Genomic DNA, 15,885 nt, shown 5'->3' on the forward strand with positions numbered 1-15,885 from the left:
CCTACCTTCACAATAAAGGCACACATCATTCGTCGTTTAAAAAAAATCAAAGATACATCTCATGAGTTTCTTTTATCTGTTTAATTCTTAAATTAATAATAGCAATTTATTTATTTATTAAAGTTTAGACAAGAGGTGTACAAACTTCCCAAATGTTCAGTTGAAAGCACAAGGCACCAAATAATTATATTTTTAACATTTTTAAAGCAAACATTTTGTGCCCCTTTTTATTTTATTTGCTCAGTAATAAACTAAAAAAAGATACAACTTTATTGAAGTCAATAAATTAGTTGAATCTTTGTGTACTTTTATATCCCACTGGTCACAATTGTGACCAATCATAATTTTCATATATTTTTTCACAATTTTTAAAATTATTTCCCCGTATTATTTCGGACGAACATAAATGACATCTGATTTTAATGTCTGGGAAAATTTGGAGTTAAATCGGTTAGTATGGAAAATCTTTTATCATTTTTAAAAATGTAAACACTGTGTGAGATAAGTTAGACATTTCTGATTGTCTACTTTAGTTGGAAGTCTCGACTAACAAACCATAAAACACATGAAAAAACAAAAACTTAAATTTGGTCAAAACTGATGACTTCTTATTTATTTTTTTACAGTCATACTTGTGCAACTATCAGTCCAGTCTGTCAAAATAAGACAAAAGGATTTTGCTTCTTCTGGCTTTTATTTTATCAAATGATATCAACATTTGGTTTCCACAATAAATACAGTTTAATAAAACATTAGTATAAATATCTGCAGAAAATTAAAGCACAGTGAGGCATATTTTATTTATCAAAAACCTGTTGTAAAAGCACCCAAAATAAACAACTGGTGACTGTAATGAAAATGTTATAGGAAGAATCAAAAACCATCAGAATAATATGAAATCTTACAGCAATATGCAAATATCTCAACTATTCCAAACCCAAATTCAAAGAAAAAAAAAAAACTATTAGTTTCTGGTTGTCTCTTTCCAGAGAAAAAGTGCAATAGTTTTTAAGGTTTGGACATTTTACAGAAGATCCTTCAGGTTTCTCCAGGTAAACGGCGCCAGCGGCCGCCTGGTGCCTTCAAAGACTCAGTGGGAACGTCAGAAATCAGAGCATCTCAGCAGCAGCTACTTCTTCAGGATCCGGTCGGAGAGCCCAGTCCAGTCCCTCCACCAGACCGGCGCCGCTGACGGCACAGGACGACTGGACGAACCACTGCAGGGACACACACCAGGTCAAAGGTCGCTCTCTACCTGTAATACCTGGCCTCAGTGTAAATATGAGACCGCCTGTCCAAATTATTTCTGATCACCACAGGAAGTACCTACCGGCTGCCGGACTCCTGATAGGCTGAGAGCCTGTGTGATGTCATCGACCGACATGGCTCTAGGTAAGTCCTGTTTGTTAGCAAAAACCAGAACCGGAGCGTCCCTCAGCTCATCCTCCTCCAGCTGCAGGACAAACACAAGAGTTACTGTGTAAAAAGTCTGTGTGTTACTGTTGTCAAGGTAACGATGTGTAATCTCTCGATGTGCCCACCAGAGGGGCTATCTAACAGATGTAGATGACAGAGAGAGAAAGAGAGAGAGCCTGCTGACTGGTGGTTATCTTCACAGTGGTATTCATTCATGTCCAGGTTAAGTTTCATCACTTTGACAACAGGAATGAATGTTAAATAGCGAATAAATCAGTAGCTACGTCATGTCGTTAGCCTCTTAGCCTGTAAGCTAATACTCTGGTTCATGTTACTGTGTTTACATTGACACTACATCTATCAGGATTTATAATTTGATTTAAAATCTGGAAATAATCTCCTACTTTAAGACTGAGATGAGATCACTCCAGATGATTTTGAACAGATATTTAGTTTAACAAAATGCCAGAGGTCAACAACCCTTCTGACCTTGGGAGCCGTTTGTATCTTCGGTTCAGCTAAATGCATTTATTTAACTTTATTGAGTTTTATGTTGCAAACAAGCTCACCAGCATAAGGAGCGTTTCCGCGGCCTCTTTAATCCTTTCTGAATCGCTGCTGTCAACCACATAAATAAAACCCTGGAGACAAACACAGCAAATATTAAATATGTTTGTAACATCAATTTAATTTATAGCAACACTACAAATTAGAGCTGCAATATTTGAAAATCTTAGCTGACTTTCATAACCTTGTGACCTCACAGAAAATCCTATTACACTCTGCTAGCCAGTGAACTTCTTCTAATGCACTCATAACAGAGCTGACTTTTCATTTAGCACTTGAAGTTTGCCCTAAATTAATTTTTCAGGTATAGTCTAAAGTACTAATTCACTTTCTGTTTTATGCAGTAGTTCTGTTTCCTCTCATGTTCTTCACACATGACACAGACAAAATACCAGTTTACATCACAAGTAAGATGAGCATATTACAGTTTTACTTTGTGAATGGAATATTATGGCACTACTGGCTTTGAAGCCAAATACTTTTCTCATGGATGCATCAAAGTGACTGAACTTTTCTTCACAAGTACTTTGACACCTGCAGTCATTGTACCTGCGTGTTGGCGTAGTAATGTCTCCACAGCGGTCTGGTCATGTGATGATAACCAATATCCCAGACTGTGAAACTGATGTTTCTGTGCTCCACCGTCTCCACGTTGAAACCTGAATGGGGAAACACAGGCTGCAGTTCTTTTACTCTGAGGTCACACAGGAAGAGGTCAGAGGTCAGAACCACTCACCAATGGTCGGGATGGTGGCGATCACATTGCCCAGCTTCAGTTTGTAGAGCAAAGTGGTTTTACCTGCACCATCCAGACCCACTGCAGACACAAACACAGAAGAGCTGTCAGAACCAGAACCAGAGCTGAGTTCTGATACAGGGCGGTTTGTTTCCCACAGTCCGTTAAATGTGCAGGTGTGCAACAGGTAATAGGGTCTTTGTGTTTGTGTGAAACTGAGTTTAAACTTTCAGTTGATTCTCATGGTGCCTCTGTATATTTCTGAGGTGTTTCATAACGTTTGATAACAATAATTAAAACTTGTCAATGTTTGACATTGTCTATCAAAATGTTTTTTACGTCAGGCTGCATGGCTGCAGCATGATGAGCTGCTCTATGCTGTAGATGGAGGCATAATGTTTGCTGCTGATCACTTTGTGGCTAAAAGAAACATTATTTATACATCAACTTCTAAGTTCTGTTAGAATAATTTAAAGACCCAGAACCGATCCACATATGCATTCAGGGATAAGATTAGCTTCACATGTAAGTATCAGCAGATCACGATCCTCCAAAACTAAGGAAATCGTCTCAGAGAAATCAACTGGTCGATAAATCAGTTGGCCAATAAATGTATTCCTATTATTATTCATGTACATGATGTAAACAGCGCTGCCAGAGATGCAACAAGTTTACAGCAGGTGTGTGAAAGATCTAATGATCGGGCTGCTGATTGCAGCCGGTCCACATTGTTAGTAGAACTGGAGGCCCCCAAACCAGATTTCACTGAGGGCCCCATGGAGGCTGGGGCCGGCCCTGCGTTTATTTAATGAATAAATATGTGATGGCCGACAGTATCTGCTTTCCCAGAATTCACCAGTTTTACAGCCAGAATTACGTTAAAATAACCAAAACTCACCCATTAAAATCCTGACGGGGACTTTGAGGGGAACATGGAGAGGATCTGTGAAATGATGGCTCCCATGACGGAGGTTCGGGTACGGGTTCGGGTCCGGGTTCAGGTTTGGCTGTTTCCCGTGTTTCCCGTGGGCGTGTTGCTCTTATCCACGGCTTCATCTCAGCAGCTGTCAGCACAATCCACGGTGGAAGGAAGCGCGTAAACAAAACCTGGATCACTGGGAAACTCCGAGGCGCTTCATGACCTCACTTCCGGTTTGCCTACCTTCACAATAAAGGCACACATCATTCGTCGTTTAAAAAAAATCAAAGATACATCTCATGAGTTTCTTTTATCTGTTTAATTCTTAAATTAATAATAGCAATTTATTTATTTATTAAAGTTTAGACAAGAGGTGTACAAACTTCCCAAATGTTCAGTTGAAAGCACAAGGCACCAAATAATTATATTTTTAACATTTTTAAAGCAAACATTTTGTGCCCCTTTTTATTTTATTTGCTCAGTAATAAACTAAAAAAAGATACAACTTTATTGAAGTCAATAAATTAGTTGAATCTTTGTGTACTTTTATATCCCACTGGTCACAATTGTGACCAATCATAATTTTCATATATTTTTTCACAATTTTTAAAATTATTTTCCCCGTATTATTTCGGACGAACATAAATGACATCTGATTTTAATGTCTGGGAAAAATTTGGAGTTAAATCGGTTAGTATGGAAAATCTTTTATCATTTTTTAAAAATGTAAACACTGTGTGAGATAAGTTAGACATTTCTGATTGTCTACTTTAGTTGGAAGTCTCGACTTAACAAACCATAAAACACATGAAAAAACAAAAACTTAAATTTGGTCAAAACTGATGACTTCTTATTTATTTTTTTACAGTCATACTTGTGCAACTATCAGTCCAGTCTGTCAAAATAAGACAAAAGGATTTTGCTTCTTCTGGCTTTTATTTTATCAAATGATATCAACATTTGGTTTCCACAATAAATACAGTTTAATAAAACATTAGTATAAATATCTGCAGAAAATTAAAGCACAGTGAGGCATATTTTTATTTATCACAAAACCTGTTGTAAAAGCACCCAAAATAAACAACTGGTGACTGTAATGAAAATGTTATAGGAAGAATCAAAAACCATCAGAATAATATGAAATCTTACAGCAATATGCAAATATCTCAACTATTCCAAACCCAAATTCAAAGAAAAAAAAAAAACTATTAGTTTCTGGTTGTCTCTTTCCAGAGAAAAAGTGCAATAGTTTACAGGTTTGGACATTTTACAGAAGATCCTTCAGGTTTCTCCAGGTAAACGGCGCCAGCGGCCGCCTGGTGCCTTCAAAGACTCAGTGGGAACGTCAGAAATCAGAGCATCTCAGCAGCAGCTACTTCTTCAGGATCCGGTCGGAGAGCCAGTCCAGTCCCTCCACCAGACCGGCGCCGCTGACGGCACAGGACGACTGGACGAACCACTGCAGGGACACACACCAGGTCAAAGGTCGCTCTCTACCTGTAATACCTGGCCTCAGTGTAAATATGAGACCGCCTGTCCAAATTATTTCTGATCACCACAGGAAGTACCTACCGGCTGCCGGACTCCTCATAGGCTGAGAGCCTGTGTGATGTCATCGACCGACATGGCTCTAGGTAAGTCCTGTTTGTTAGCAAAAACCAGAACCGGAGCGTCCCTCAGCTCATCCTCCTCCAGCTGCAGGACAAACAGAGCAGGGATTAGAGTCTCAGTCACTGTAATCTGGCTTAGTCTTTGGAAATTATTTCAAACTAACATTACTTTGCACAAGGTTTTTTCTTTCTTTAGTATTCTATAGCAGTAGTAGATTACGTGTTCCTCCTGCATGATGCTGCCACCACCATGTTTCACTGCAGGAACAGAATTTCAAACAAACGTGTTTCTACTTTGAAATTGAGAAAAAAACTTCTTCAGATGTTTTTGTAAAATAGATATTTAGGTTGGATTCCCACCAGCCCTGTTTAGTTTGCTTTTCTAACCTACTCCAGTCTGCTTGCCTAGTCAAAGTCCGTTCCACTTGGGGAGATGTGAATGTGCAATCAGACCAAAAAGGGACACTGGTCCACCTACAAATCTCGGTCAGGGTTTGGTTGTAGTAATCTTTGGTGGTGAATGTGAATGCCAGTGAACCGGAGACCGCGCCACTAGCAGGAAGTGGATTGTAGCACAGGGCATTCTGGGTAAATGCAAACAAAAAAAATATGCTAACTTGTACTAGCAGGAGAACACTCTTTTGTCTTTTACCAAAGACAAAAGAGAAATCTTACAACCTCTAAAATCTGACACCACTCCATTTTAATAGCATTTTTGTGAATCAGGAAGTTACATAAAGCAGACACACATAAAAGGAAGCTACAGTGTCTCCTTCATAGGTTTTGTGTTGTTTCTTTCAGTGGTTCTTGGTGCAGCGCCCCCTCAGGCGAGGAGGGGAACAGGTTGTTCAAAGGGTCTGATTGGTTTGACACATTGGAGCAAGAAAGAACCACAGCAGCTGAAAATGTTACAAATGTTGTGGTTTTTGGTCTCTAATAGAACCGGGTCTACCGGACTATCAGGTGGGAAAGACAAAATCTTAGTCCAGACCAGGAGTCAGCAGCCTTTACAACAATAAGATAAGTTTTATTATTGGAATTAGTTTTACTCTGTGAAATTGTTATGAACACATTGCATTGAAAAACCCTCTACATTTTAGAACTTTGCTAAATTTCTTAGTATTTTTGGTCAGTTGTGGGTGCAAACGTGTCAACAAGCATTGAGTTTGAGTTGTGACCAGAGGCTCACCTGCCTGTGCAGCTCGTCTGCAGCCTCTTTAATCCTCTCAGAATCGCTGCTGTCGATCACAAAAATCAAACCCTGAAGACAAACAAATGGAAAATTCAGCAAGAAAGGTGGCAGCATTTTGGTGAAAAAAATCCGCAAAATGAATTGTGATAAATGAAAATTTTATAGGGATGCACTATATATCAGCATTAACATCTGTATCAGTTGAGTTTAGTCATTTTTTAGCGATTGCTATCAGTCCAGTAAGTTTAACAGATCAATTTATTTCCATCTTGTTTCTATTTGTGTTTGACTTTTCTGGTTTTTTCTTGCTAACTTGTTTACATTAATTTATTGTAACTAATAAACTGGATACATTAGCAGATTGCTTAATTAGTTACATTAAAGTAGTTACTAATGTAACTAGTTACTTCTGTAACAAACTAAAAATACATTAAACAATTTCAATTTAATTTCCATTAAACTAGTAGACTAGTTTAATATAAAAATAGTTATTTTAAATTAATAAACAAGTTTAATATAACTATTTTGGTAGTTACTAATGTGGTAGTTCATTGTACGTCAAACAATTTTGAAGTATTTTAGACAAAATGAATGTAAACAGATAATCAGTATAATAAAATGCCTTCCTAGTGACTGTTGCTGAGACAATTCTAATTTTGTTGCCTCTACCCCTAAATTTGTTTGGCGCTTGTTTCACCCTCAAAGCGATTCTCGCCATATTTTACACCAATCGACTAATTTGGGGAATCAGTAGAACCTGTTTGGCACATAAAACTTTTCCCAAGTGTGCGTCAAAGTGATGTAACTGCAGGTGAATGAATTCTGCAGTATTTCTACCTGTGTGTTGGTGTAGTAATGTCTCCACAGCGGTCTGATGATGGTCTGACCACCAACATCCCAAACGGTGAAACTGATGTTTTTATACTCCACCGTCTCTACGTTGAAACCTGAACAGGAAAAAGAAAGTGTGGCTTTAAAACGCTGCGGTTCTTTAGCTCCGAGGTCAGATAATTAGAGGTCGGAGGTCAGAACCACTCACCGAGGGTCGGGATGGTGGTGACCACCTCAGCCAGCTTCAGTTTGTACAGCAGCGTGGTTTTCCCTGCAGCATCCAGACCCACTGCAGACACACAAACAGAACAAATATATAAGATATCAGACATGTTAACCTGTTCACTGTAAATTTAGTGTTTATCAACTGATGTTACATTCAAATAGTTAAAATAATATTGTACATTTGAACATCACTCCACTTCGAAATCTGATTTTTCTCTTTTTTTTTATTTTGCTACTTTTGTTAAAATCAACAGCTATAATAACAGTGGTACAACTCAGCCCCTTATGTGTTTTATATAACTCATACACTGGTCGTAGGGATTGTTAGAGACACAAATAATTATAAATAAATAGCAATTATTGATTAGCTTAGGGTATTTAGTCCACCGATTGGCTAATTTAAGATGCAGAAACTCACCCATTAGAATCCTGACCGGAGTCTTGGAGATGAACCTGGAGAAGATCTGTGAGATGATGACTCCCATGATGAAGGTCCAGGCAGGAAGTGTCCCAGGTTGTCTGCGTGTCCGTGGGAGCCCCGTGTTTTAAACACCACCGCTGTGGGCGTGTTTCTCTAACCCACGCTGTCATCCCGGGAGCTGTCAGCTCGCTCCACCGTGGAAGGACGCACGTAAACACAGCTGGCTCACCGGGGAACTTCAAAACACCTAGTGACATCACTTCCGCCTCCACGGCTTTCAAAATAAAAGCACTGAGTCGTTTTAAACAGAAATTTAAAACGACTCAATATTTAGATTTTGTTAGAGAAAGAACCTTTATTTATTTATTCGTTTATTTGTTTGTTTGTTTGTCATTGGTATTGTAATACAGTACTTCTACCACTAGTGGCAGTAATTAATTAATGTATTATTTATTTACTATGAAGGTTTTAATAATGAAAACTTGAAAAACAGACATACAGGCAAAGCAGTACGAGGTCATATATAAGTGAACTAACTTGACTTCACTTTCAGTACTCTTAGTATGTGTTTTATTCGTGAAAGTTTTGACATTGAGAATTTTAAAGTGTATCTATCTATCTATCTATCTATCTATCTATCTATCTATCTATCTATCTATCTATCTATCTATCTATCTATCTATCTATCTATCTATCTATCTATCTATCTATCTATCTATCTATCTATCAGCTATTGAAGGTAATAAAAACTTCAGTATCTTCAGTTTTATTTTGAAAATTCCCCCACTTCCTGTTTTCATAGCTCGTAGCAGGAAGTGATGCCATTTGCTCTGCCTCTTTCTGGTGTTTGTTGGCAGGTGTGACACAACCAGGTTGGTCTGGATCAGGGGTGTGAAGCTCATTTTCGTTTTGGAGCAAATCCAGATCATGAATATTAAAGGGCCGGTTGTGCCAGAATGCATTGATAAAACCTGTTCACAAATTTAAAATATCAATGAATTCTTAAAATTAAATAACATTATTAAACATCTTTTCAGTCCCTCCAGGACTTTATGATACTGTTGGTGTTTTCTACAATAAAAATCAAAGTGTTTGTGGTATTGGAAATATTTGCAATAATTTATGAAGACCTTTTATTACTAGACTACAATCTGACATCAATAAAGGCCGAGGCAGCTGTTGAGTACAAATAATAAAGTTTTTGACAATTTTGGAGAAAAAAACTGCACTGAATTCCCAAGTATGTAAAGTGTTGGGATTTGGTGATTTTACTTCAATTTCCATGATAATTCTCAAGAAACTGGAGGGACTGATATAATTTGGCAGCAAACAGATAAAAACTCCATTGACTTAATTGATAATACAATATCTAATCAGATTTAGTGTTTAGTCTAGAATCTAGAGGGCCACATAAAAAGCTACAGCGGGCCAGATTTGGCCCAGGGGTCTTGAGTTTGACACATGTGGTCCAGATCGTCCCAATCAGACACAGATAAAAAAGTTGGTCAGAACATTAAAAACCAATTCATAATATTCTCTAAAGTCTTTTTTCAGGATTCCCAGACCTTGTTCCCACAGTTAAACACAAAGCTCTGCATGATCTGCAGTTAAAATTTATCTATCAAACTACATGGTTTGTTTGTTGGAAATCAAAACAGTGAGAAAAGGAGCTTAAATGATTTATCATTTTTTCTTATAAGTTTTTATGGTTGACTTGGTGGAATTTTCTCTACATTTGTCATGTTTGTTCAAAGCATGATGGATTTAATGTGCAGATTGATTTCTCAGTGTCTCTGATTCAAAATGAAGAAATGTTTGATGGGAAAAAAATTTGATCAGATTTATTTGCATGATGCAAAATTTACTTTTTGCATGTTTTATTCTCCCATTTGGGTTTTCACTGCTTCTAAGAACAAGCCAAGAGCTTATAGACAACGGCCAGATGCATGTGTTACACAATGGCTGCTGGAAAGTGTTTTGTTGATGACCAACAAGAATGTAGCAGCTGCTACATTCTTGTTGGTTGTGCAAGAGGCTCTACTTCTGCTTTTCAAAGATGTGAGGTTGTATGATTGCATTTTCCAGCCATTTTTAAGTGCAAGTGTAAATGCTGAATTTGTGGGAGTCACCATCCCCCGCTTATTTGGATTTATAGTGACAAGAGGCCCTAAAACAGCTCAAACCAGGCAGAACTGAATAGAGTACAATCTCATCAAAAACATGTTATAGGTCTTTCCTAACCTGTTCAAAGAAGCTTTATGAGACAGAGTCCGTCTGGTTTGAAAAGAAGGTTACGCTGCCAAACTTGCCAACAGAGTTTGCTGAACTGGGAGTTCCTGTTTTTAAGGCATTCATTAACCGTAAGCATCCTGCTGTATGTCTCACCTCCATGTAGAACCGTCGGTAGCGGTCCACTGAAAAACATTTTGATTCAGTTCAACAGGTGAATTAAATCATCTTTCAAAATTTCCAGGTGCTACTTGGCAACATTAAGTGCCCCGGTGTGAATTATCCGGTTTTCAACTGTTGATCATTCATCAATAATTGTCAGCATTTTTCAGATATATCAGACACCATATTATTCAGAAAGCAACATACCTTGGTTGTTTTCTCATTTCAGAAAACCTTAAACCCTTTCACCAATAGTCAGGGCATTTTGTAATTTGCATACGAAAGAGGAGGTTTGGGATATTTTTGGAATGTGCTGCAGAAGTACAAGGTTCAAACTGCTGAAAATATGCAGACTTCATTTTTTTTCTGTCTCCAGAGTCTCTTTAGACGGGAAATGTTTGGTTCTTTCCTCATATCTGTCTCTGTTGTTTGAGTGACAGATATGAGAAGTTAGTTGCAGTTCATCCAAAGAACAGAACGAGAACAACAAACATGGATGGACATGCGCCACTCAGATTATAACGACCTGTTTTCAGTGGAATTGGTGATTTCAGTTTGTTGTTTGTGCTGCTTGTCAATCTGCTGCTCCTTCACAGGCTCAAAACACTTAAAGCTAAAATCTGAGTGCACAGAAGATAAGCTGATTTTTTTCCTTGACTTTATGCAATTCTGTTTGGAGGAAGGGTTATTTAAAGTTTGTTTTCTCTCAGTTTTACTCTGCAGGGCTCCTTTCTCATCAGGTTTGAACAAACAGCAGAGCAATGACTGTAACTGTTCTTGTAGGAGTTGACTTCTTGGATCAAAGGCCTGAGTTTTCACACCTGCTGATAAAATCATCATAAAACTGTTTAATCAGCAGCAATCGCCCTGATTTTCACACAAAAGAGGAAGTTTGGGATGTTAACTGTAGAAGTTGGACACAGATTTTACTTCTGTTTAACAAACCAGTTGCTTTCACTCATTTGTCTCATGCAGATACATTTCTGGATGATAAACATATAGATGAAGTAATCTGAGCTCTGCACAGATTGTGGTTTATAAAAATCCCGGTCCGAATGTCACATGGTCCTGTTACACTAATATCCTCCCCTGAACAGGGGGAGTAAAGGAGGGCAGACGCTGAACCCGAGAAATGAAACTTAGAGAGGCTGATGACTTTTGAAGCAGGAAGTGAAAGTAAACAAGCTGACGTTCAGCTCTGCAGGCAGAGATTATTTATTATCACTGGTTGCTTTGTTCCCTGCAGACGTCGACAGATCGGCTGAGTGTGAAGATGAAGCTGCTTTTCTTCTTGATTGTGACGCTGACGTCCTTCACCGAAAGGTCACTGCATGCTTGGCCAGACTCCACAGGTAAGAGCCGAAAGGTCACAGCCGTAAGGTCACAGAAGTTCCTAAATTACACTAATGCATTTGCAGAATTTTCAAAATTAGCTCACTTCTTCTTTTTAAAGCAATGGAAAGTGAAGAAATGACCGACTCAGTCCCTGAAATACAGTTTTTATTAGTTTGAATAATTTTGTGGAAATGTAACCTTTATCTCCTGCAAATTTCCTGTTTTTGTTAACATTTGGTCAACATTATTCTCAGTGTCATCAACATCAGATTTAGAAAAACTGAATAGTTTTAAATATGCTGAACTCACAAAGTTCAGTATATTTGTTTGTTTTACAAACACCCTTGAGTTCAGTATGTATTTGTTTTGGCTTTAACATGTTTGGATAAAACTCACATTAATCCACATCGCGAAGTGACATTAAATACTTTAATGTTTAAAGTATTTGCCAAAACATGCCAGTGTTTCCATGGCTGACCTCATGGGGCGGTTTAGCAATGTGTCCATTTGTAAATTTAATTGAAAATTCAATTTCAATTAAATTTTTTAAAACTTTCCATATATTCACATAGTTTCCCACATTTTATTGCTTCACACCACAAACTTTATTTATTAGGGTTTTATGTGACATAACCATTCTGTTATGTTGCATAACCATTCTGTAGATTTTAAAGTACAGCTCATATTGTTCGGTCTTGCCTCCCTTAGCTGCATGTCACTTCTTTCATATGCAAGCAATTTAAACACACTAATAGGAAATACTTTAAATTAGGGATCAAAATTTCTAGTTAATTTTTTCCTATTTCAAGTGTGCTAAGGCATTTTTAACTAGAAACCAAACAAAATCTATTTGGTAAGATGTGGTTTTGCAGTGTAGGGTGTATCCTCTCCAGGAAATTCTTTGGACTTTGTTGCTTTCACATTGGAATTTCCTGCAACTGAACTAAACCTTCTAAGCAAAACCACCGGCAACAAGCGAACCGATTGTTGCCGGTTCGTTTGGGGAGGTGTGAATGCATTATCAATCTCTGATGTGGACCAAAAAAGTGAACTCTACAAATACACTTCCTGTGAATACACCCTTGAGATCTGGTATGACAGGAACCATTTTGTTGGTGTTTTCCAGGATTAGGACCTGTAAAGACCTCATTACAACAACCCCAGGCACTGAAAATAAAGACATGCCCCAGGCATGTTTCTAGAACGGTTGGAACATGAAAAAAAACTCAAAATGTTGGAAGAAGACTTTCAATGCACTCTTGTTATGCAGTTTTGATAAACAACAAGCATTCTCTGAAATATTGAGGAAGAATCAGGACTTTATCTCATTCTGATGCTGTGTCTGATTATGCTTTCTTCCTCAGGTGCTTCTGGAGTCAATCTGAATGGGAAGATGTTCACTCTGTCCGGTTATTACGGAAGATTGACCTTCTATTCGCCTTACGAGATGCCCCCCGGGGCAAGTTCTACATCATACCAAACCACAGGTTACACCGACTCTGCCTCCACAGGTTACACCTCCACACCCAGCTACACCCAAACCAACACAGGCACAGCTGAAATGTCTACCCATAAACTAAAGACCACCACCCTTAAACCTACAACTCACCATCATCGGTACACCACCCGCTCCTCCACTCGGTACCCCTGGTCCACAGCTCCTTCCATTAGAGGTGAGTTCCTCCACAAATAATCACTTTACTGATATTCTCTGTTCATTAAGGTGAAAAACTTCAACAAAGAACAAAGTTAGCAGGGCTATTGGTTTTCTTTCTTTTTCCTTTTGTTCTTGCTCAGCTTAGTTTGCTGTATTATTTCATTTTAGTTAATATTCTTAATTCTGCTCTAGAAGAAGCCAGATGCGGTAAAACTGGATGTAACCAATGGTTGAAAACTATAATTATGAATTTATAAAAGAGTCAATGAAGCACATCACAACATAATCCCAGCTGGTCAATTTAAAACCATAGTCGGCGGCGGCCATTGTTATTTCTGTAAATAGAAATAACAGCTGTGAGACGTCAGCCTTCTTTCTCTGTGCATGCAGGTTGCTACGAGGTTATAAGTCTCTACTAATGAGCAAAAAAGCAGATTTCAGGAAACCATCTGAAATGTGAATCGAGCATCAAGACCTGCTGTTAGCGTAAGATATGCAGAATAGCAACTCTGGAGAGGCAGAAGAATAAAAACATAACCATGTTATTCATGTTTTCCTTTTTTGTTGTTTTTATTTCGCTACCTTCTGTTATATATTTTTTGTATTTCATTTATTTACTCTTTATTTACAACCTAGTCACTTTTATGTTTTGAGCTTCTCTGTCTTGTGCGCCCCCTGCAGGTGTGTCGGTGTGTTTGCGGTACATCACAGACTCTCAGGGTGGCTCCATCTTCACCCTCAGCCCCTCCAGACAGTCTCTGAGGCTGGAGGTTGGTGGCCTGCAGTCATACGCGCTGAGCTTCAACAGTTACAACACAGTTTTCCTGCAACCTTACTTAAAACTCTGGCCTTATCTGACGCCCAACATGTGGACCAGCATCTGCCTCACTGTGGACAGCGTGAAAGGCGTAGTTCAGATGTTCAAAAACTCAAACATGAGCAGCAGGAAGCTGCTGAACAACCAGGTGAGGACAGAATGAACAGCATCTCTGATTTATTGTCTGCAGTGATCGAGAGATGTGACTGTTTTCACATCCCTTCACTTTTTCCACATTTTGAATCATTGCAGTCAAAATCCAAAATAGATTTGAGTATTTGTTTTTTTTTTTTTTTTTTAAATTTGTCCTGGATAGAAAATTTCAATCTATGCAGTATGTTGTAACATACTGAAAAAAAACAACTTCTTACCAAGTAGTTTTATTGTGTTTCTAAATATCTTATTACACTTCATAGGGCAAAAATGTCTCTAAAAATATATTCATCAATTAAAGTGCACAGCTTTAAACTAGAAGATACTTTCACTTATAACAAGACATTTTTCCCATAAGTAAAAAAAAAAAACAGTTTTCTACAAATATTCAAGAATTACTGACTTAAAACAAGTTGCTGTATCTTGTTGAAAAGTTATTTGTTTTAGTTTTGTCTTGTTAGAATTATTGAAGTAAAGTTTACAGTACATTTGTAATTTCTTACATGTGTACAGATGCATGTATGTGCATCTGTACACACACATGCACTTTAATGTAAATCTCAATGAGTTTCTGAATGTTCTCTCCAAAATTATCTGCTTTGTGTGTGTGTGTGTGTCTTCAGTATGTGTGGTCAGGTGACCGTGTGATTGACTTTTCAAACTTTGAAGGTCAGATCACTGATGTGCAGGTTTGGGATTTTCCTCTCCGTTATCAAGAAGTCCTCTACTACATGAGCAGCGGTGGCTACGGGTATGCTGTGTGTGTGTGTGTGTGTGTGTGTGTGTGTGTGTGTTTACATAGCCTGATTGGACCATGTTCTAGTCCCATTCAGACCATTAGACCACTTTTGATTGACTAAGCTATCAGGTCTTTAATTTATTGTTTGTTCAATAATTTATTTAATGGAGGAAAAATACATCTGGCCCTGAATTCTTCCAGGTGACAAGAAGTTTAGATATCACTGCTTTAGAGTTACGATGTGAATTAAGTTCAGGTTAGGAATATCCTGATAATGGTTAATAAAAACAGATGGATAAATGCAGCTACTGAACTGAATGGAAACAAATACAGGTCACTGAATTTTTTTATATAATCAATACTTACAAAATACATAGTTATTATATCTAATATTATTTCAAACAAATGTAACATCAAGTTTGTGCTTGTGATTGCAGGTCCTACCAAGGGTCTGTACTCAGCTGGTCCTACATCAGCTACTCCCAGTCAGGCAGGACGCTGCTGGAGGACGGTTATCAGCTGCAGAGGGAAAAGCTGAACCACAAGCAGAAACACAGAAATTACCTGAAGCGAGAATTCAAGCCCAAGAAGCTTTTCCTCTTTGAGGAGCGCAAGAGAGAGCAATGGGAGAAAGAGATGTAATGTTCACTGAAATCATATTCTAACTTTTTGACCTTTCTATCTGAACACATAATTAACATGAAGATTAATCAGTTAATATTTGCACTAATCAAAAATATCCTCAAAAACACATTACAGGTTTAATAGTTTATTTTCCTTCTTTTGTAAATCAATTTAACTTTCAACTACAATAAAGTGATTTCTAATTAAATAATGCATGTTAGTGAATTTTGTTTTATACAGAATAACATTATG

General features: G+C 37.8%; 2 protein-coding genes and 1 pseudogene across 2 annotated transcripts; 1 reads left to right on the top strand and 2 right to left on the bottom strand.

Moving 5' to 3' along the window:
* Positions 1-813: 813 nt before the first annotated feature.
* LOC129372723 (ADP-ribosylation factor 4-like) lies at positions 814-3,843 on the bottom strand (annotated as a pseudogene).
* Positions 3,844-4,661: 818 nt separating this feature from the next.
* On the bottom strand, positions 4,662-8,049 carry LOC129372724 (uncharacterized). The gene is made up of 6 exons (XM_055050179.1): positions 7,915-8,049; positions 7,480-7,560; positions 7,278-7,387; positions 6,438-6,509; positions 5,211-5,333; positions 4,662-5,097 (listed from the first exon to the last, which is right to left on the bottom strand). The coding sequence occupies exons 1-5, from the start codon at positions 7,979-7,981 to the stop codon at positions 5,226-5,228; spliced, it is 438 nt and encodes a 145-aa protein (XP_054906154.1). The 5' UTR covers positions 7,982-8,049; the 3' UTR covers positions 4,662-5,097; positions 5,211-5,225.
* A 3,383-nt stretch (positions 8,050-11,432) lies between these two features.
* On the top strand, positions 11,433-15,844 carry LOC129372711 (uncharacterized). The gene is made up of 5 exons (XM_055050165.1): positions 11,433-11,660; positions 13,008-13,316; positions 13,982-14,265; positions 14,894-15,021; positions 15,447-15,844. The coding sequence occupies exons 1-5, from the start codon at positions 11,582-11,584 to the stop codon at positions 15,649-15,651; spliced, it is 1,005 nt and encodes a 334-aa protein (XP_054906140.1). The 5' UTR covers positions 11,433-11,581; the 3' UTR covers positions 15,652-15,844.
* Positions 15,845-15,885: the final 41 nt, after the last annotated feature.

The sequence above is a fragment of the Poeciliopsis prolifica genome, unplaced genomic scaffold, assembly GCF_027474105.1.
Source record: "Poeciliopsis prolifica strain line A6 unplaced genomic scaffold, Auburn_PproV2 SCAFFOLD030, whole genome shotgun sequence".
Taxonomy (NCBI): domain Eukaryota; kingdom Metazoa; phylum Chordata; class Actinopteri; order Cyprinodontiformes; family Poeciliidae; genus Poeciliopsis; species Poeciliopsis prolifica.

Coding starts and splice junctions, on each gene's coding strand:
- LOC129372724 (XM_055050179.1), bottom strand. CDS start 7,981: ATGGGAGTCATCATCTCACAGATCTTCTCCAGGTTCATCTCCAAGACT. Junction 7,561..7,914: donor TCCGGTCAGGATTCTAATGG/GTGAGTTTCTGC, acceptor GTGTGTCTGCAG/TGGGTCTGGATGCTGCAGGG. Junction 5,334..6,437: donor CAGACGAGCTGCACAGGCAG/GTGAGCCTCTGG, acceptor TTTGTCCTGCAG/CTGGAGGAGGATGAGCTGAG.
- LOC129372711 (XM_055050165.1), top strand. CDS start 11,582: ATGAAGCTGCTTTTCTTCTTGATTGTGACGCTGACGTCCTTCACCGAA. Junction 13,317..13,981: donor CACAGCTCCTTCCATTAGAG/GTGAGTTCCTCC, acceptor CGCCCCCTGCAG/GTGTGTCGGTGTGTTTGCGG. Junction 14,266..14,893: donor GGAAGCTGCTGAACAACCAG/GTGAGGACAGAA, acceptor GTGTGTCTTCAG/TATGTGTGGTCAGGTGACCG.